Source organism: Myxine glutinosa, chromosome 3 (assembly GCF_964187855.1).
Source record: "Myxine glutinosa chromosome 3, kmMyxGlut1.1, whole genome shotgun sequence".
Taxonomy (NCBI): domain Eukaryota; kingdom Metazoa; phylum Chordata; class Myxini; order Myxiniformes; family Myxinidae; genus Myxine; species Myxine glutinosa.
The window spans coordinates 187,338,005-187,359,612 of record NC_136263.1 but is presented as its reverse complement, the minus strand read 5'-3'; the positions used below and the strand labels follow the sequence as shown (position 1 = coordinate 187,359,612).

Sequence of the window (21,608 nt, the reverse complement as noted above, 5' to 3'; positions counted from 1 at the left end):
GCAATTCCTTTCAAATGGATAGCAAACGTGAGAGTTCAGAGGACACCTTACCCCACGCAGTCTTGGCGGCAAATTTAATTGGTCACGATGACGTTCAATGCCGTAATGTTTTGTCCAAGTACTGCTAAATAGAAGGGTTCTGAAAGTGCCAAAAAGGCGATTTATGATCTTCGTTGTTCAAATATATAATTCAATTGAAATAAACATTAAGATTGTAGAATAATATTGCTTTTGGGAAGTTTACCGCCGTTGATGCGGTGTCTTTTACACCACCTTGTTTAACATGTTACATTAGTTCTTCGTTCCTGTTGTTTGTGTCCTGCGTGACGTCCTTAAAAACCGTGTTTCCCGATAGAAATTATTTTAAATTTTGTTGAACTGCCAGACAAACAGACGGAGTAAAATATATATATATATAATAATAAACTCACTCCTCTCTGCACATGTACGATTGCGACAAACTCACAGCCAAAGAACGACTAAACTACAGGTTATTTTTCTGATTGTCAAAATGAAGTTGTTCCTCGATCATAAACTCACGTTTATAGACAGGCAGACAGACAGACAGATATCGTGGCACCATTGTCTTCAACCTCCAGTGTAGCAAGGTCATGTCGATTTGAAAATTATTTGAATTGAACAGTTACTTATTTAAATTGATTTATGTGGGACGATTACATGCCCAGACCAGGAATCGAACCCAGTTTCCTCTGGTGAACCGTACCCAGTGCTCTGACATCTGAGCAATCTGGGCGACCCTGACTGAGCATCCAATTTTCCCCACACACAGGGTCGCCCAGATTGCTCAGATGCAAGAGCAATGGGTACGGTTCACCAGAGGACCTGGGTTCGATTCCTGGTCTGGGCGTATAATCTTCCCACATATATCAACCCTGGTGTTGGGCTAGCGGCTAGGGTGCCGGCTTAGGATACCTAGGATCCTGGGTTCGAATCCCGGTCGATCGCTGAATTAACGCCAGGGGGGTTGACTCAGCCTGTCATCCTTCCGAGGTCGGCAAATTGAGTACCAGTTCACTGGTAAATCCCTGTTTGTCGTTAAAGGCGGCAAAAAGGGTTGGCGTCAGGAAGGGCATCCGGCCGTAAAACATTGCTTCAAAAAGGGGACCGAAAAACAACAACAACCACGGTTCCCGAAAAAGGCCAACCCCCGCTTTGCGGGGAAAAATGGCCTCAAGGTGGTTTTTTAAAATATATATCAATTTAATCATCTATAATCCTGTTCATGCCTGTAATTGTGTTACTTATTTGTGTACTTCCTTTTTGTGAGCTGCTGTTTAATTTTGTTAATTTATTTGGTCTGTTATGCTTGAAAAACTGCACTACCGCAAGTGCAATGTGTCATGTCATTCAGAATTGCGATACATAATATACTGCGTAGAACAACTTCTTTCAAGTCATACATATTGGGCTTTATCATTCCAGACCACAAGATAGAATAAACCCGTCGGGCATTCCATGCACCCCTTTCAGAATGCTTGCTGCCCCCAACCCTCCTTATAAAATGTGCCCTGCCTTGAAAATACATATGAAAGCCTGAATAAAGTTTATTCCTCTGAAAACTGCTTGGACCCCTTCTGCAATTAGCCATTCTGCCTTGCGGCTTTGAAATCCTGTAAGTGACACATAACAGGAAGTGGGGAAGAGCAAAGAGCCGTGTATATGAAGTAAGTAAATAAATAATCTATGAGCATCTTGAACCATACATGCCATGGTTTATTCCTCCAACCCCCCTCTCCCCCACTCTGATTCACAGTCAATGCCCCATCCAGCCATGTCAGAATAAATATACCTGGATTAATAATAAATTCATCAAGTCATCAATTTTGTCTCACTATCTGCCATGATCTTTCCTGGGAAAACCACATTTCCAAGCTGGCCTCCAAAGCCAGTCGCCGACTGGGCATCCTCCGTCGTGCGAAGTCCTTCCTTGGCACACCTGAGCTCCTCACCACATACAAGGCTTTCATCTGCAGCTCAATGGAGTACTGCTCTCCCCTCTGGGCCGGTGCTCCTGCCTCACACCGAGCTCGGCTTCACGCTGTTGAAATCGAAGCTTTCAGAATCATTGGAATCTCCCGCGATGAAGCTAACTCCGAGGGCCTTTCACTTACTCACCGCAGGCAGGTTGGTGGTCTTTCTGTCTTCTACCGACTCCTCTCTGGCCTTGCTCCCTCAGCTCTCTCTGTGCTCGGTCCCCCAAATATTCCTACAGGTCGCACAAGATCTGCCAGCAACCCTCTTCTGGTGAAATTGCCAAAATCTAGGCTCTGCTCACCTTCACTCTTTCATTCCTCTTTTCTCCCGCCTCTGGAACAAACTCCCCCACTCACTTCAATCCCACTCCACCCTCCAGGTCTTTAAAACAGCTGTTCACCACCATCTCTTATCTTCCCCCATCCAAAACCTTGATTTTTTTTTTCTACCCCCGTTAATTCACCCCAGATCCACTTTTTTGAAATACCAACTTCTTTCCTGGAAGTCCAAGCAGTGTCCATGCATTGTCCTCCTCCCCTCCCCCCCCTTCCCATGCCTCCTCCCCCCCACAGATCTCCTGATGTCCCTGCTCTCAAATGTTGTACTTGTGTGCTTCCCCCTCTCTCCCCATCTTCTCCCAACTCCCTTTCTCATATGTTTTATGTGTCAGTTTGTCTTTTTGTGATCAATGTTTGCTCTTACACAAGCCTCGATCTTGTATCCCAAAAAAAAAAAAAAAGTAATGAAAAATGCTCGTTTTAAAATTACTATTTTTCTTTCAAGAAGTAAGAAGTTTTCACCTACTACAAATGAATGGAACAAATTTTGACCTTTACAGTAAACACATATTTGATGTCGTGTGTGTGTGTGTGCGCGCAACATATGTGTTGACTGTGGAGGCTCGAATATTTAGCTACATAAGTTAAGTCTGTCATTTATTTGTGTCTGGCCAATGGTCGTCATAAAAACACAAGAACATTGCAATATTGAACTAGAACGGCACTCGGTAGAGAGCATACGTCCACCTGGCTGAACGGTTTATGTTTTGTATCCCAATGATAGGCTGGATCTGCACCAGAATCTAATTGGCTTGTTCTTGTCACCTACCCAACTCATCCACCAAGTTCTGTCTGTCTCCATCCCTGTTTTGAGATACCCTGCTCGCAGACAAACCAACGGGTAAATAACCAACCTCCGTCAACCTTCGGTGGCAGAGGTAATGAATTGCACGAAGCACTCACCGGAATTTGGTTCCTTCGCCGTTACAAACAACAACAAGCATTTTAAGGCCATTTTCCCTGCAAGAGCGGGGGCTAGCCTTGCGGTCCCCATGACAATCTTCTCCATTTTGCCCTATTTTCTGCATCTCTCCTTGTTAACCCCCTTGCCCGCATTTCTTCTTCGACCATCTTTAGCCAAGTCTTTCTCGGTCTTCCCCGTCCTCTACTGCCTTCTACATTCATTTCCATCACTTCTCAACCAGTCACTTTCATCCTTCCTCAGCACATGACCAAACCATCTCAACCTGTTCCTCTTCACAGCATCCATCACAGGCTCTATTCCCATCATCTTTCGCAATTCATCATTTGTCTTCCTCTCTCTCAACGATACTCCGCACATCCACCGAACCATTCGCATTTCCAGCCTTCGTTGCTGCTCGACGTTCATTACCCATGTCTCGCTCCCATAAATCATAACACTTCTCACACATGCAGCATACACCTATCCCTTCAGCTTCAACGACACTCCCCTCCTCGTCAGCACGGCCACTCAGTTCCTGAAACTTCTTCCATGCACATCTCACTCTAGCAGCCGTTGCCGAGACTGATCCACCTTCTCCATTCAGCACGTCTCCCAGGTAACAAAATGTTTTCACACCTTCCAGCTTCACGCCGTCTCCAAGATCCAACTCAACATTTCCTCCATCTGCAGCTCCCTCTGTGCACACCTTACATTTGAATGTAGCTGCCACACTGGTTAATGACCCTCTCAAACCACTACATTTTTGATGAACCCACTCAGCGCACATTGTACATTGAATAGAATTCACTCCGACACCCTGCACACAGCACACGGCCACTTCCCAGTTCTTTCCATCTCACCACATGCTTTACCACTTGCCATCACCTTTGTTTTCCAATATTCACCTTCAGACCTTTTGTCTCCATACGTTCCTTCCACTTGTTCATCTTCTCCTTCAGTCCATCCATACTTTCTGCAATCAACACCAGATCATCTGCACACAACAACTCCCACGGTAAACCCTCCTTTACGTTCCGAGCCAGCACCTCCATCACAGCTACAAATAGTAGTGGACTTCGTACCGACCCCTGATGCACTCCCACCTTCACCTCAAACTCACCACTGTTCCCATCCTTTATCCTTACAGATGTGCGCGCTCTTTTGTACATTGCCATCACGACTCTGATCAACCTTTCTTCCACTCATAACTTCCTCAATGCCCATGTCAATACTTCGTGTGGAACCCTATCGAATGCTTTCTCCAGATCAACAAACCCAAGAAACAACTTCTTCCTCTTCTCCATGTACTTCTCCTGCAACTGCCTCACAATAAAAAGCACGTCTGTCGTTCCTCTTCCTGGCATAAATCCAAACTGCATTTCGTCAATCTTCACTTTCTTCCTTATCCTCCTCTCCAACACCCTTTCCAATACCTTCATTCCATGCTCCAATAACTTTATCGCTCGATACGAGCCACAGTCCAGTGGATCACCTTTCCCCTTGTGTAGAGTGACGAGGGTACTCAGTTCCCAATCCACTGGAATGCGGCCTTCTTTCACCACCAGATTACAGATCTCTGTCATTCTCTTCACACCCCAACTTCCTGCTGCCTTCAACATATCTCCCACAACTCCCGTCGGCCCTCCCGCTTTTCTACTCTTCATTGCTTTTATCGCTTCCTCAACTTCCTTCTCGGTTATCTACTCTGCCGGTCCTAAAACTGGGTTACTCTCTATGTTGCCACCCCATTCATTCTCTGCATTCAACAGTATTTCCATATATCTCTTCCATCTTCCTTTAATTCCATCTGGGTGCACAACGATTTGTCCCACTTCATCCTTCAAGCAGCTCACCCCCATCACATCACACCTCTCTTTTGCTATCTGCTTTGCAATCCTGAATACCGCTCTGACCCTCTTCCAAATCCAAACGTTCTCTGAACATTTTCCTTCATGCCTCCTGCGCCTTTGCTACCTCTTTCTTTGCAGCCTTCTTGGCTGCCTTATAACTTTCATGCTCTGCCTTTTCTGCCCCCATACCCTTCGCCTTCTGCCACTCCTTGACTCTTCTTCCTCTTCTCGTCAATCTTCTTTCCAACTTCATCATCCCACCACCATGTTTCCGAATGCCTCGGTGGTCCTTTTGTCCATCCACATACCTCACCAACGGCTCCCAACAGACTAGCTTTCATTGACATCCAACCACTTTCTAGCTCAACCACATAATCCTCGACCCTACTCAGCCTCTCTTTTAATGCCTCCCTTACTGTCACCTCTTTCAACCTCCACATCTTCATTCTCGGTTGGTACTTCACCCGCCGAGCTCTCTTCGCACCTTTCACCCTTATGTCGCAGATAACCAAGTGGTGCTGTGAAACAGCCTCCTCCCCCCGGGATCACCTTTGTGTCCCGGAGGTGCCCCCTATCTCGCCTACGCACCATCAGGTAGTCAACGGTTGTCGTCGACCCACCTGACGTGTATGTAACAAGCTTATTATCCTCTTTCTGGAACTGAGTATTACAAATCAACAAATCAGCTCCATCAGCAAACTCCAAAATCCTTTCACCTTCTCCATTTCTCACACCATATCCATAACCCCCATGAACTCCCTCAAAACCGTCCATACTCCTTCCCACATGTTCTCGCCGTTAGAAAAATCTAAATTTGCTGCTTGTGCATCGTTCAGGCACGAATGACGCTGTGGACACGAAATGAATACTTTAGTTTAATATAACTTACAGATGTCCATTGCATGACGTGAAAACACAGAGTGCACATGAGGAGAGGGAGATAGGAGATTGGTAATGGGAAGGAAACATCAATATCAAAACAAGTTTATGACACATATGGCACAGACATCACCAATCAAATACAATAATAACTATTATTATAATAGTCCAACATTCCAATGAACAGACTGATACCCAAGGCCTGAGGAAAATGCGATAACATAATAGGCCTCATTGCATCTGCTTTGACCCTTTCTTCTTTGCTCGAGCCAGTAAGCAGAGCTGAGCACTGCAGTTAAAAACCACACACCCTAGTATGAACAGATATGAAACATTTCTTGAAGCTCAACTCCAAAATGTGTTACTCTATTAACTTAAAATTGTTCTGGGTATGACGTTTTCCCCCTTTAAATCTTCCGTTCATGCTGTAACTTTAGCGCCAACAAATCATGCTAGCACTCTTGATTAAAGCCCAAACGGTGCGGTACTACCAACAGCTGCATTGTTCCATCTAGGCCAACCTTAAATGATCAATCGACTGTGACTTCGTTCTCGGTTCAAGGAACTGCACAAGTAGATGCTCTCACACGCACGCATACCCTTCTCTCGGACATATGGACAAGAAAAATCTTGTTTGCTCTGCCCATCTACCATGCAAAAGGGGGCTGGGGGAGAGGAAAAACACACGGGGGGAGCGCGCGCACGCACACACACACACTTCTGGAAACAGGAAGTTTCATTCTTCGTTCAGCGCACATTTCAGGAAACTGTCCTAGCTCACAGCAAAATTTGGGTTCACACCCATCCTTCTCCATTCTAAGTTGCGAGATCATTTGTTTCTCACTCTAACACCCACGAGCATACACAATATAACTTAGCCTCCTCCAATACAAATCCAAAAAGGGGTTAAAACATCTGCTTCAATTGCACTGGCATTGTTTGTGATAAGATAGACCAGGTTAAAGTGTCTAAATTTTCATGATAAATAATGAGCTGTGATGGAGAAGGGGGTGGGGGAAGGTGCGCAGTGGTTAATGATAACCAGCATATGGCATGAAGACCAATCTGGTCCACTTAGGACTGACCAAGGTCCCATGTGTGCAAACAGCATTACATTTATGTACAACGTATGTTAACTTAACTCCTCATGCTGAACCAGGTTTCTGTAACCTCAATGTGAGAGGAGAAAAAAAAAACAAAAAAAAAAAACGGCCCCGTTCCCCACACAAGAAAACAGAAGAGCATCCCTTACATGCAGACCAAAACGAGAAGCACCACCGCAGCAATGTAACGATGGACACTGCGGGAGAACTGCGAATAAGAAATGTGAAAGAAATCAATGGAAGATGCCAAAGAACAAATATGATTGACAAGGTAATCACGCTTTGGTGGGCCCGCCAGAAAACTTGCGGCTAAGGAGGGGACGTCGGGCTTGCCAACAATGACCCTGAATGGTGAGTGCATCAACGCTCACAGACATGGTCTTGGCAGGGATGAAGCTGAACTGCTTGCGGTCAGAGTTGTACTTGTATAGTCTGTCAACCATGCGGCTCGTAATAGAGCGTGGCCCGACACCTATAAGGCGACCCATGGTCTCCGTGTCGGGGCTGAATGTATAGACGCCACGGAATTGGCAACCCGCATCACGAAAAAGAATCACGAAGTGATTAGCATCACAGCGCTCAAGCTCCTGCACACAAAGAGAGAGGTGGAAAGGTCCATTTAAAAAAAAGCAACAAAGGGTAAAGAGCTGTGGTTTGTGTCCAAGAGTAACTCCAATGCTGGAATTCTTCATAATCATGTACAAATCAAAAAGCATATTCACTGCAGTGTGAAGCTGTATGGACAAAAAAAAAAACGACAACAAATCACCTTCAATCAAATCCAAAAGCAGTGTTCGACCAAATGGAAAAAACAGTCTTCATTAGAATCCAAAACCAGTACGATTCATTAGAAACCAAAACCAGTATGATTCATGAGAAACCAAAACCAGTAAGATTCATGAGAAACCAAAACCAGTATGATTCATGAGAAACCAAAACCAGTACAATTCATAAGAAACCAAAACCAGTGCTTGGTCATATCCAAAATTCCTCTGCAATCGTATACTAAACTCGCATTTGATCGTATTCAAAACTCGTCTTCGATTGTAAACTAAACTCGTCTTCAATCGTATACTAAACTTGCATTTGATCGTATTCTGATTCCTTAATACCTCTCCCGGGTTACTCCCTCCTCCGGTATGATAGACCTGAGCCTCGTTCTGGAGGCGGGGTTGCTATCTTTATCAAAAACTCTCTTCCTCACTCTCCCTGCACTGCCCTCTCTCCACCTCACCCCCAGGAGTACCTCTGGCTACGGCTTCCCCTTCACTCCCACCTTTTGTTCATATGTGTTCTGTACCATCCACCAAACAGTGACGACTCCATCTACATCACGCTGTCTGATAATATGGACCAACTTCTATCTACCCATCCCAACTCTCTCTTCCTCATATGTGGTTATTATCTTGCCAAAACGAAGTTTTTGCTAGATGTATCAGTCAGCTTGTATGTTTGTTTGTTTTTTTGTTTGTGGTTAATCATTTTTTTTTCACGTTTAGATCACTCTGTAGACCACAGTTATTATTGGAAACTCCTGTAACTTCGCATATCAGAGTCCTATAGAGATACCCTTCAGCACACAAAATTTTGAAGGTCAAGGTCAAAGGTCAAGGTCACTTTGCGGTCAATCATGGAGGTCAACGAAACCCTTATTTTTTGAGTAACTTTGATCGGATCGTCTCCAAACTTCATGGGAATCTAGTATATGGTCCGGCGCTCAGCTGATTAGTTTTTGGTGGCGATCGGCCTTGACCTTCAAGGTCATTTTGAAGGTCATTCAATTGGGTCAATCATGGAGGTCAACGAAACCCTTATTTTTTGAGTAACTTTGATCTTATGATCTCCAAACTTGGTGGGTATATAGGGTGTGGTATGGCGCTCAGCTGATTAGTTTTTGGTGTCGATCGGCCTTGACCTTCAAGGTCATTTTGAAGGTCATTCAATTTTGACCAAAAGGTAAAATTTTCAAGTTTCAGTTACCATATTTACCACAGTTATTATTGGAAACTCCTGTAACTTCGCATATCAGAGTCCTATAGAGATACCCTTCAGCACACAAAATTTTGAAGGTCAAGGTCAAAGGTCAAGGTCACTTTGCGGTCAATCATGGAGGTCAACGAAACCCTTATTTTTTGAGTAACTTTGATCTTATGATCTCCAAACTTGGTGGGTATATAGGGTGTGGTATGGCGCTCAGCTGATTAGTTTTTGGTGTCGATCGGCCTTGACCTTCAAGGTTATTTTGAAGGTCATTCAATTGGGTCAATCATGGAGGTCAACGAAACCCTTATTTTTTGAGTAACTTTGATCTTATGATCTCCAAACTTGGTGGGTATATAGGGTGTGGTATGGCGCTCAGCTGATTAGTTTTTGGTGTCGATCGGCCTTGACCTTCAAGGTCATTTTGAAGGTCATTCAATTTTGACCAAAAGGTAAAATTTTCAAGTTTCAGTTACCATATCGAGTAGTACCTCAAATTGAAGCCCTTGTTGAGTGCTTTCCAAACATATAACTAGTTTGACAATGTGACGTCATTTGACGGCGTTATGACGAAAAAACTGCACTTTTCATGTATATTGTATTGCTTTAGTTCGCATTGTTTAGGTCACTCTGTAGAGCACAGTTCCCTTTGGAAACTCTTGTAAGTTCGCATATCAGAGTCTTTTAGAGATACCCTTTAGCACACAAAATTATGAAGGTCAAGGTCAAAGGTCAAGGTCACTTGGCAAGATACGGTTCACCCTGTGGGTGACATATGTTTATTTTTTCAATTGTCACCATGCCAGTTGGCTGGGTGTGGGTACCTCTCTCACCAGCCATGGCTCCTCAGCAAAGGACTTCTGCGACTCACTGGGACTGACACAATCTGTCAATTTCCCGACCCGGATCTCAGTCAACGGAGCATCTTCTCTTCTGGACTTTGTTATGACTAACTTCCCTGCAAATGTCTGCTGCTCTTCTTCTGCTCCAATCGGCTCATCTGATCATGTACTTGTTAAAGTGGACATCTCTCTGACCATTCTCAGAAAGCCTCCTCAGCATCGACGAGTCTGGCATTTCACTCAGGCCAACTGGCACGGTCTTCAAGCAGCCATCAATCATCTGGACTGGTCTTCCATCTCTACCGCCTCTGACATCAACTCATTCTGGGAATTCTTCCAAAGCAAATTGCTCTCGCTCATGCACAGATTTATCCCATCTCGTCTTCAGTTGTCTTACCCTTCCTCCCGTCCATGGTACACGGAAATCTTGTGGTGGGGCAGTTGCCCAGAAACAACTTGCCTTCGCCTCCTGGAAAGCAAATCCAACAGAAGGAAATCTCATTTCCTTTCACAAAGCCCGAAACAAGTGTGTGTCAACCCTCAGGAGAGCCAGGAAATAATATCTCTCCACTCTCAAGACCGAACTCTCAAACCTGTCTCCCTCTTCCAAATCCTGGTGGCGTCTGGTCAAATCCGTTTCTGGTGTTTGTTCCCCCTCCATCCCCTAATCCTCTCCAAGAAGTTCTGTCACTCAAGCTTTTGGGTCTCACTATCTGCCATGATCTTTCCTGGGAAAACCACATTTCAAATCTGGCCTCCAAAGCCAGTCGCCGACTGGGCATCCTCCGTCGTGCGAAGCCCTTCCTTGGCACACCTGAGCTCCTCACCACATTCAAGGCTTTCATCCGCAGCTCAATGGAATACTGTTCTCCCCTCTGGGCCGGTGCTCCTGCCTCACACCTAGCTCGGCTTCACGCTGTTGAAACCAAAGCTTTCAGAATCATTGGAATCTCCCGCGATGAAGCTAACTCCGAGGGGGCCTTTCACTTACTCACCGCAGGCAGGTTGGTGGTCTTTCTGTCTTCTACCGACTCACCGGCCTTGCTCCCCCAGCTCTCTCTGGGCTCTGTCCCTCAAATATTCCTACAGGTTGCACAAGATCTGGCCTCCAAAGCTCAAATGTTGTGTTTGTGTGCTTCCCCTTCTCTCCCCATCTTGTCTACCGCTCCCCTTTTTATATACTTTGTTTGTTTGTTTGATTTGTTTGTTTGATAAATGTTCGCTCTTTCACGAGCCTCGATTCTGTATACAAAAAAGAAAAGAAAAAAAGAAAGACCTGCCTGCAACCCTCTTATGGTTAAACTGCCAAAATCAAGACTCTCTGCTCACCTTCACTCCTTCATTCCTCTTTTCTCCCGCATCTGGAACAAACTCCCTCACTCTCTTCAATCCCACTCCACCCCCAGGTCTTTAAAACATCTGTTCACCACCATCTCTTATCTTCCCCCATCCAAAACCTTGATCTTTTCTACCCCCGCTAATTTCACCCCAAATCCACTTTTTTGAAATACCAACTTCTGTCCTGGAAGTCCTTGGTGTCCTTGTGTTTTATACTTCTTCCACCACCCCCCCCCCTTCCCACGCCTCCTCCCCCCAAGCCCTCTCCCTCCCACACATCTCCCTGCTCTCAAATGTTATGTTTGTGTGCTTCCCCTTCTCTCCCCATCTTGTCTTCCGCTCCCTCTTTTTATATATTTTGTTTGTCTGTTTGATTTGTTTGTGAAATAAATGTTAGCTCTTTCACGAGCCTCGATTCAGTATACAAAAAAACAACAAAAAAACTTGCATTTGATCGTTTTCAAAACTCGTCTACGATTGTAAACAAAACTAGTCTGCAATCATATACTAAACTAGTCTTCGATTGTAAACTAAACTAGTCTTCGATCATACACTAAACTAGTCTTCAATCGTACACTAAACTAGTCTTCAATCATGCACTAAACTAGTCTTCAATCGTATACTAAACAAGTCTTTGATCATATTCAAAATTATTATTTGATCATATACGAAACTGGTCTTCATTCAATTAAGAAACTAGTCTTAATTCAAATAGGAAACTAGTCTTAGTTCAAATAAGAAACTAGTCTTAATTCAAATTCAATTCATTCACGTAGGAAACTAGTCTTAATTTAAATAAGAAACTAGTATTCATTCAAACAAGATGAATGATCGTTTTTAGGCCATTTTCCCCGCTAGAGCGGGGGTTAGCCTTGCGGGCCCCATGACAATCATGGTTCCCTGTTTGAGGCAATGTTTTTATGGCCGGATACCCTTCCTGACGCCAACCCTTGGTCGCCTCTTACGATGCGCAGTGACCTATTCTAAATCGGGGTACACAACGTGATCATTCATCCCAGCAAGCTGGTACTCAATTTGCCGACGTCGGAAGGTTGACAGGCTGAGTAGTGAGTCAACCCCCCTGGCGTTAATTCAGCGATCGACCAGGATTCGAACCCAGGATCCTAGGATCCCAAGCCGGCACCCTAACCGCAAAGCCAACACCAGGTTCATTCAAATAAGAAACTAGTATTCATTCAAATAAGAAACTACTATTCATTCACATGGAAATCTAGTATTCATTCACATAGGAAACTAGTATTCATTCAAATAAGAAACTAGTCTTCATCCACATAGGAAACTAGTATTCATTCACATAGGAAACTAGTCTTCATTCAAATAAGAAACTAGTATTCATTCACATAGGAAACTAGTATTCATTCAAATAAGAAACTAGTATTCATTCACATAGGAAACTAGTATTCATTCAAATAAGAAACTAGTATTCATTCAAATAAGAAACTAGTATTCATTCACATGGAAAACTAGTATTCATTCACAAAGGAAACTAGTATTCATTCAAATAAGAAACTAGTATTCATTCACATAGGAAACTAGTATTCATTCAAATAAGAAACTAGTATTCATTCACATAGGAAACTAGTATTCATTCACATAGGAAACTAGTATTCATTCACATAGGAAACTAGTATTCATTCAAATAAGAAACTAGTATTCATTCAAATAAGAAACTAGTATTCATTCACAAAGGAAACTAGTCTTCATTCACATAAGAAACTAGTATTCATTCACATAGGAAACTAGTATTCATTCAAATAAGAAACTAGTATTCATTCAAATAAGAAACGAGTATTCATTCACATAGGAAACTAGTCTTCATTCAAATAAGAAACTAGTATTCATTCACATAGGAAACTAGTATTCATTCAAATAAGAAACTAGTATTCATTCACATAGGAAACTTGTCTTCATTCACATAAGAAACTAGTATTCATTCAAATAAGAAACTAGTATTCATTCAAATAAGAAACAAGTATTCATTCACATAGGAAACTAGTATTCATTCACATAGGAAACTAGTCTTAATTCAAATAAGAAACGAGTATTCATTCACATAGGAAACTAGTATTCATTCAAATAAGAAACTAGTATTCATTCACATAGGAAACTAGTATTCATTCACATAGGAAACTAGTATTCATTCACATAGGAAACTAGTATTCATTCAAATAAGAAACTAGTATTCATTCACATAGGAAACTAGTATTCATTCAAATAAGAAACTAGTATTCATTCACATAGGAAACTAGTATTCATTCACATAGGAAACTAGTATTCATTCACATAGGAAACTAGTATTCATTCAAATAAGAAACTAGTATTCATTCAAATAAGAAACTAGTATTCATTCACAAAGGAAACTAGTCTTCATTCACATAAGAAACTAGTATTCATTCACATAGGAAACTAGTATTCATTCAAATAAGAAACTAGTATTCATTCAAATAAGAAACGAGTATTCATTCACATAGGAAACTAGTCTTCATTCAAATAAGAAACGAGTATTCATTCACATAGGAAACTAGTATTCATTCAAATAAGAAACTAGTATTCATTCACATAGGAAACTAGTATTCATTCAAATAAGAAACTAGTATTCATTCACATAGGAAACTAGTATTCATTCACATAGGAAACTAGTATTCATTCACATAGGAAACTAGTATTCATTCAAATAAGAAACTAGTATTCATTCAAATAAGAAACTAGTATTCATTCACAAAGGAAACTAGTCTTCATTCACATAAGAAACTAGTATTCATTCACATAGGAAACTAGTATTCATTCAAATAAGAAACTAGTATTCATTCAAATAAGAAACGAGTATTCATTCACATAGGAAACTAGTCTTCATTCAAATAAGAAACGAGTATTCATTCACATAGGAAACTAGTATTCATTCACATAGGAAACTAGTCTTCATTCAAATAAGAAACTAGTATTCATTCACATAGGAAACTAGTATTCATTCACATAGGAAACTTGTCTTCATTCACATAAGAAACTAGTATTCATTCAAATAAGAAACTAGTATTCATTCAAATAAGAAACAAGTATTCATTCACATAGGAAACTAGTATTCATTCACATAGGAAACTAGTCTTAATTCAAATAAGAAACGAGTATTCATCCACATAGGAAACTAGTATTCATTCACATAGGAAACTAGTCTTCATTCAAATAAGAAACGAGTATTCATCCACATAGGAAACCAGATATCTTGTTCACAAACACACGAACACACATATATGCGCGCACGGGAACGCGCACGCACACGCACACACACTGACACGGACACGGACACGATCGAATGAATTACTCCCTAGCGGGAGTAACTCGTCTTAATTCAAATGAGAAACTAATCTTCAATCGTATATCGTGCTGCATTGCATAAATTCACCAACTATATATACATCCTTTCCAAATTATGCATCAAGTCAGCACATCAATTCCAAAGGATGTTGTACCTCAATTATTTTGTTCTTCTGAGGCTCGTTCACCTTCCCTGCCAGGCAGCAGTGGCAAATGGCATTGCAGATGATGTGTTTGTTAGATTTGGCGCTTGGTTCCTTGTACAGCTTTGGACCTAGGAGTGAAGACAAATCAAATAATCAATATTCCAAAGGAATTTAACCACCAATCTAAAAACTGAATGGAATGTTAATGAGAATATTTGCGTAACTGGGATTTCTCCAGATTATGAAATGATGAAAATTATGTCTTCGCCAGACAAACTGAAAATGAGCAAAGAAAATAAAACTAGACTTTTCATCGTCACATTCCTAAAAAAAACCATTATCCTCGAGGAAGAAAATTAATCATATTTCAACAACCTTTGGAGCCACATGTTTGGTAAACACGTTTGGTACCATACTACCACATGCACAGTTGGTAATATCGGTGAACATGTGACACAGAAGATAAGTAGCTGCAAACTAGCCAATGTGACCCATGAAGGAAAGCAGTGCTCATTAGAATACTTTCATTTCTCAATATCAATGATCATCTTAATTTTATCTTTCCAAATGGCGCTTTGTGGCCCATTGCACTAAATACTTTCACCTTGACATTCCGTAAACAGAATAGCCACGTACCTGTGTATTCAGCCACAGAATTGATGGAGGAAGTAGTGGAGCCATTCTCCCAGTCTTTTTCCAGTTGACGAGACCCAACCCTGCCGGTTACCGACAAGCACTCCATGGAATCTGTACGGCTTTGGAACAGCCAGTGCACGCAGTCAGCATGCAGGACATAGCGGGTTATTAGGCCCAAATTTCCTTTACTGCTTACACTCAAGGGCTAGTACATACCTGCCAAGTTTATGGCTCGAGTTGGTACTATCGGTGTCCATGGTTCCTTCGGTTCCAATGGATGTGACAGAGCCAGACTCAGCGCGACTTACTCCCAAACTCGATACTATCATGGTAACGGAGGCAAACTCAGGAATCCATCGTTCAACAGTCATCATCACAAGCAATTAGATTTGATTCCTTACTGCCCTTGCATCTGGCAATGAATGCATGAAGGTGTGAAAGGCACAGTTATGGGTAGATACATCTGGCAACACTTCCCAGTTTAGGAAGCATGAAACAAAATTTACAAGAGACAGAGGAAAACACATTGGCAGTACCCGAGATGGCTCTGTATGGCGAGTCAGAGCTATGATCTCGACGAGAAGACTTTGGACGTGGATGTGGACGTGGCTTTGGTCGTGGCCTAGAACTTGGTTGCTCATCCAGAAGTTGCTGCTGCTTGCGCCGCAGATACTCTTGCTTGATGAGCTCTTTCCTCGCTCGTTCGTCCTCCTTGCGCAGCCTTTCCTCCTCTGCTTTTCGTCTACAAATACAAAATGACTGAGGAAAGCACGCCCACAGCAGCAAATGGAATGCACGTGCTAGTGATGACCTGACAAGTTTGCACATATTCAGTAATCTGCACCTCGTCTCTTCCCGCTTTTGCTCTACTTCGGCCTCTTGCTGTGCTCTTCGTTGCCTCGCCTCTTCTGCCTTTCGGTGCTGTTTCTCCAAGAAGGCTGCCCGCCTTCGAGCCATCTCACCCTCTGCTTTCTGTTGGTCCTGTTCATATAATGACAAAAGCCACCACGATCACTAGTTATATGTGCATTAGTAAGAAATAAAATAAATAAATGAATAAAAACCACGTCACAGGTGACAGACACACTGCAATAGTTTGCTCCACAATTTCTCACAACATTTAAAAATATTTCTGATAACCTATAAAGCGAAACATAAATTGGTTCCTCAACTTATTTCTTACATAATTACACCCTGTTCTCCCCACAACAAAGCTACGGTATAACAATGAGAAAACTCCCGATAGTCTCTTGGTTGAGTTCATGATCATAGACTCCATAATTGTGGAACTGGCTGCCTTTCAAAATAAGCACAGCCTCAGCAATCAGGATATTTGAATCCTTCCCAAAATAAAATCCTTGGTCTCGTTGCTTTTTCTGAATTCCTAGTTTGCTTACTTCACCCTTCCTTGTTTTCATACCAGATTGAGACTCATGGAAAAGCAAGCCAACAGTGTAAAAAGGCAACAAACGGACAGTGGGGACAATGGCATAACAGTCGGACCCAATAAGCAAGGGAAGGAACAAGGTGGAAAAGAGAGAAGAGGAAACATGAGTAGCCTGCGAGTAGGAGTTGGGGTATGTTGGGTAGGGTTAATAGGGGTAGATGTATCACTCATAAGAATGAGTAATGACATGAGATGGTAGCGCATGATCTGACTGAAGCCCTGGAGAAAAAGTGGGATTACACAGCCAAAAGAGGGAAATTCCACATACAGGGGAAAATGGAAACAGAAGAGTGGAGTTTTTTTTGTATACATACGTGCAGGAAGAAATAACTGGATGTTTATAAAAAGGAGAGCTTGGGGGGGGGGGGAGGTCTGGTGGGGTTAATGTGAGTAGAAAAGAGTGGCATGTCCCAAATGGCATGGCCCTTGCAAGAGGGCCACAGAGCCATTCCTGTACCATTATTGGTCAGGCGTTTTTAGCCCTTTTGGGGAAAAAGGAAACCCCCTGGAAATTGGAGAACTCCGGTTGGTACCTGCATCCCTCGTTTGACAATTTCCGTCTACCTTCTCCTTCCGCCCTGCTGTTGGCATTTCCCCTTTCTCCTGCTGTTCTCTTTGTTATGTTGTGTCCTGATCTGTTGTGTGTCCTAGCTCTTCCACGAGCCTGGACCTTGTATTAAAAAACAAAACAAAAAAAAACAACAAAAAAAAAAAACTTCTTCCAGGTTTAAGGGCTGATGCCTTCCTTTTTCTGGGGACTTACCATAAGGTAAACTCCCTGGAATGGGCTGACCACAACCAAGAGAAGCTGCAGGGATTATCCTGGAGGATTTTAGCAATGGGAGAAAATCTCCCTGTGTACAAAACAATGACATTTTTTCCAAACACGATGGGATTATACAAAATTGTTTTGAGATAAAATTTTACTCGCGCTCGTCAAATCTCTATTCTCAGGGTATTAATTAAAAATAAATATGGTCAAGAAAACAAAGACTTGTGTGTTTCTTTCTGTATTCAAATAGACTATCTCACTCCCTGTGGCTTTTATTGCGTAAATGATGAACCATGCCACAGATAAGTTTAACACATAAGTTGCCATGAATTAGCACATTTGATCACATTTAATAATACTGATTGAAAACATCAAAAGTCATGTTGTTTGATCACATGACAATGTCCGCCTCCCTGAAGATAGATTGTTATCATAAGACAAGAAACAATGTTCTTAACCTTAGACAGTAAATCATCAGTTTTGCTGAAAAATCATGTCAATCACAATGTCTCTGGTGATAGTGTTATCAAAACCAAGAATGTTAAGTTCTGAATAAATATTGCGGTATTGCGGTAAAGTTTTGCCGGAAGTAGCTGTCTGCACTGTGGCGGCCCTGGCCACTGTCCCGCTTTCGCCCTGCACACGGTCACTAGCTGGATCATCCTGGTTGTCCTCAGTGTTAGAACTACTGCTGGTACCTTTAAAGAATCGTTTTATACTTTGCCCATCAGGCTGTGGTTGCAGAGGTCTCTTTTTCGGCGGCATTTTCGGGAAAAGAGTAATCCAGAAACTACTGCAGACAGCGAACACGTGATTGCCGAAAAGCCGTCGTTTAATGCCGCAAAACATTGTCATGGCTACCGTAAAGCGTGAAAGCGAAATTAAAATGGCTACGGTCTGTTTACAGTTTAGAATAGCTTCGTCTTTGACAACTTCCAGACCTGACAAAAGCAGTAGTAAGTACACGATTTGAAACTGTTTCGCCTGAAAACGATACCGCGACAACTGACACGCTCTATGCGATTTCTTTTTTATCGCTCTGGCCAAAATTGTATGTGATATTTTCCAACTTTAAGCCTGGTGTTCGCTTAGCAGTTAGGGTGCCGGCTTGGGATCCTAGGATCCTGGGTTCGAATCCCGATCGATAGCTGAATTAACGCCAGGGGGGTTGACTCAGCCTGTCATCCTTCCGAGGTCGGCAAATTGAGTACCAGCTTGCTGGGATGAATGATCCCGGTGTGTACCCCGGTTTAGAATAGGTACACCGTATCCCTGCGCATCGTAAGAGGTGACCAAGTGTTGGCGTCAGGAAGGGCATCCGGCCATAAAAACATTGCCTCAAACAGGGAACCATGATTGTCATGGGGCCCACAAGGCTAACCCCCGCTCCAGCAGGGAAAATGGCCTCAAAACGATCATTCATTCATTCATATTTTCCAACTTTATGCGAGAATATCGCGGAATCGCGGCCAAAGTCAATCCCAGAAGCTGCCTCGATTTAAAGGAGGCATCGGCAATTCGTTGGTGGCATCTGGGTTAGACCCACGGTCATGTTTACGTGAAATACACCGTGGGATCTTTAATGTTAACAAACGAATACTCGCAGGTGGTTCCCCAACTTAAAGTCCATCCAAGGGACCGCATTTTGCGATGCTCCATTCTGCTCGACCAGACGAACCAAAAAGTAAGCGCACTACCTCTGCATCACCCCGTCGGATGACTTCATAAAAGGAAGGCAATTTAAAATAAATTTGATGCTTTCAAATAAATATTTCTACAATATACAGGGTGTCCCACTTGAAGGTGTCCATTTTAATTGCTTGATTAAAATAAGCACACACAACTATTCAGCTGAAACCAATATGGAACAGTTAGAGTAGTCTTTCTTTTGTACCTACCATGTCCAGCTTTTTAGTGCCTCAACTATGGCAAAAACGTAGGTTATGTTAAGTTCAACTTACCTACATACAAGATGGTGCTCTCCTCCACATTCCTCATGAAATGATTGTGATTTCCTTGATGCAGCATTCCCCAAACAAATGGATAAGTCATGGCAGACCTTTGTTCGCCTCCCAAGATCCGCTATTTTGTGGGGGCTTATGAAGGACAAAATTTATGCCACACATCAACAGTCCTTGGAAGAACTACGAGATCGCATCAGCAATGCCTTTGAGGACGCATCCCGTGGGTGGTAGTCATACAAAAGTCATGGATAATTTTGTTAAACGTCACCAGACATGTATTGAACAAGGTATGAGAAGGTAGACAATGGATATGGGTACCTTTCAATGTGTGTGCTTGCTTAAATCACAATGGGTATCTCCAAGCAGGACACCTGTATTATAGAATTACAATTCTGGTGTTTTTGGAGAACCCCTCCTTCGATATGACATTACGTAACAGTCAGTGTTCAACCAACTCATCATGAAGATGCATACCTGTGTACCTCTCAAAATAAAGTTAAAAGCTTTGTGTTAACCTTCTGGCATAATCCCAAATCAGACTTTGCTGAGGCACAGACTTGACCAAGTGGTCTCAATAATTTGAAGGAGTAGTGGCTTTCAGGACTAATTCAGGATAAAGACTCCACTCACCTTGAAAAAAAAGCCCATTCCAGAATGTCCTTCAATTTCTTCGACATTTTCACTTGCCACCGATTCCTCTGCAACTTTCCCTCCACTCTCCAGCCCAGAGAGATCCACTTCAATCAGTCCCCGACCTTTTCCTTCTGATATCTCTGCACTTTGGTCTGCCTCCTCTTCGATAATAATCTCTCCTGTATGGCACTCCTCGTCCCAGCAATGCTGCCGCTGCCCTTCACAGTCGTCTGCAGCAACCTGCTGTTTCCACTCTCTGCTTTGACGTCTTACATTTTCAGTTCTCGCTGGACGGATATTACCTTCCAAATCCAGCTGTACCAATTGACTGCCAGGACTCTGGGTTAAAGCATCTGTCCTCACCGTGGGAGCTACTGCGACACGCCGGAGATGTGGCAGGCTGTCCACATCTTGTGGTGGCGAAATAAGACGAGGGGATGGAGTCATCCGCTGTGAAGTAGCGTTACTATTTGCTTGTGGTGAAGCCTGTGGCTGCTGCAATCCCGTACTGTCTTGGGAAATTCGGAGATCTTGAGGACGGCCTCGAAGTGGCCTGCCTGCCCGCCTTCGTGCCTGGGTCACGCTCCCCTTGGTGGTCGAGTCAGGCCCCAGAGAGTGACGGCGAGAAGTGGCAGAAGGGGCAACAGACTTTTCAGTTTTCATCTTCAATAGAGTTTCTTGCTGCTGTGACAGTCGCTCCATCTCATCACGGAGGAGGTTGAGTGTATCATTGAGGCGGTCAATAGAACGGCCACAATCAAGTGTTGAATCTAAAGTCATTGGCTCCTGTGGCAAGCCTCCAAGTGTCGCAGTTCCAGTGGTGGTTTCATCGTTTTCATTGCCATCAAGCCAGCGACGCCTCATGGCTGCGAGGCTATCTCTGAGATCTCGCTCTGTCTCCAAAGCAACTTCTCCTGCTTCAATGATATCTTCGGATTCATTCTCCTCATCATCATCTGTTGCAGGCACAGCATCAGACTCCTCCTCAATCATTACATCCTTCTCCCTATCATCAGTTTCTGGCTTTTCTTCAAGTTGCAATTTCTGTGATTCTTCTTCCTCCAAAATTTTCAGCTTTTCTACACTTCCTCCCTTCTCCCCAGTATCTCTTCTTTGAGTCGCCTTCACCACCTTCCCCTGCTGCATTTCCCAACCATCTTGCTTGGTTTCTTCCCCATTCTTCCCCGGCCGTTTCCGCCGCACAACATCCAAGAATGCCTCTTTCCCAAGCTTCTGACGCCTCTGAGTGTATAACGTCTCCATCTGTGAATAAATCAAAACAATTTCATATGAGCAAACAAGTTTAAAAAAAAGAAAGTAGAGTTGGGAAGGTATCTAGGTATCTACACTTCCACCTCTTTTCCAGAATGCCAGACAATAACAAAATAAAGGATATTTTATGGCAATACAAAAAAAAAAAGAAAAAAAAAAGCCACCAGAGTTCTCAT

At 42.9% G+C, this 21,608-nt stretch overlaps 1 protein-coding gene across 3 annotated transcripts in view; it reads right to left on the bottom strand.

The window, feature by feature from the left end:
• Positions 1–5,949: 5,949 nt before the first annotated feature.
• CAMSAP1 (calmodulin regulated spectrin associated protein 1) overlaps positions 5,950–21,608 on the bottom strand; it is an 86,807-nt gene continuing 71,148 nt past the window's right edge. For 2 of the 3 annotated variants that reach the window (XM_068109683.2, XM_068109684.2), the window contains 7 exons: positions 20,158–21,423; positions 16,189–16,325; positions 15,881–16,086; positions 15,561–15,666; positions 15,345–15,463; positions 14,718–14,836; positions 5,950–7,656 (listed from right to left, as the gene is read on the bottom strand). In XM_068109683.2, coding sequence (XP_067965784.2) covers positions 7,345–7,656; positions 14,718–14,836; positions 15,345–15,463; positions 15,561–15,666; positions 15,881–16,086; positions 16,189–16,325; positions 20,158–21,423 — 2,265 coding nt within the window. In that variant the 3' untranslated portion in view covers positions 5,950–7,344. The remainder of the gene's footprint in view (positions 7,657–14,717; positions 14,837–15,344; positions 15,464–15,560; positions 15,667–15,880; positions 16,087–16,188; positions 16,326–20,157; positions 21,424–21,608) is intronic. The other variant, XM_078774868.1, reaches the window with a different exon arrangement.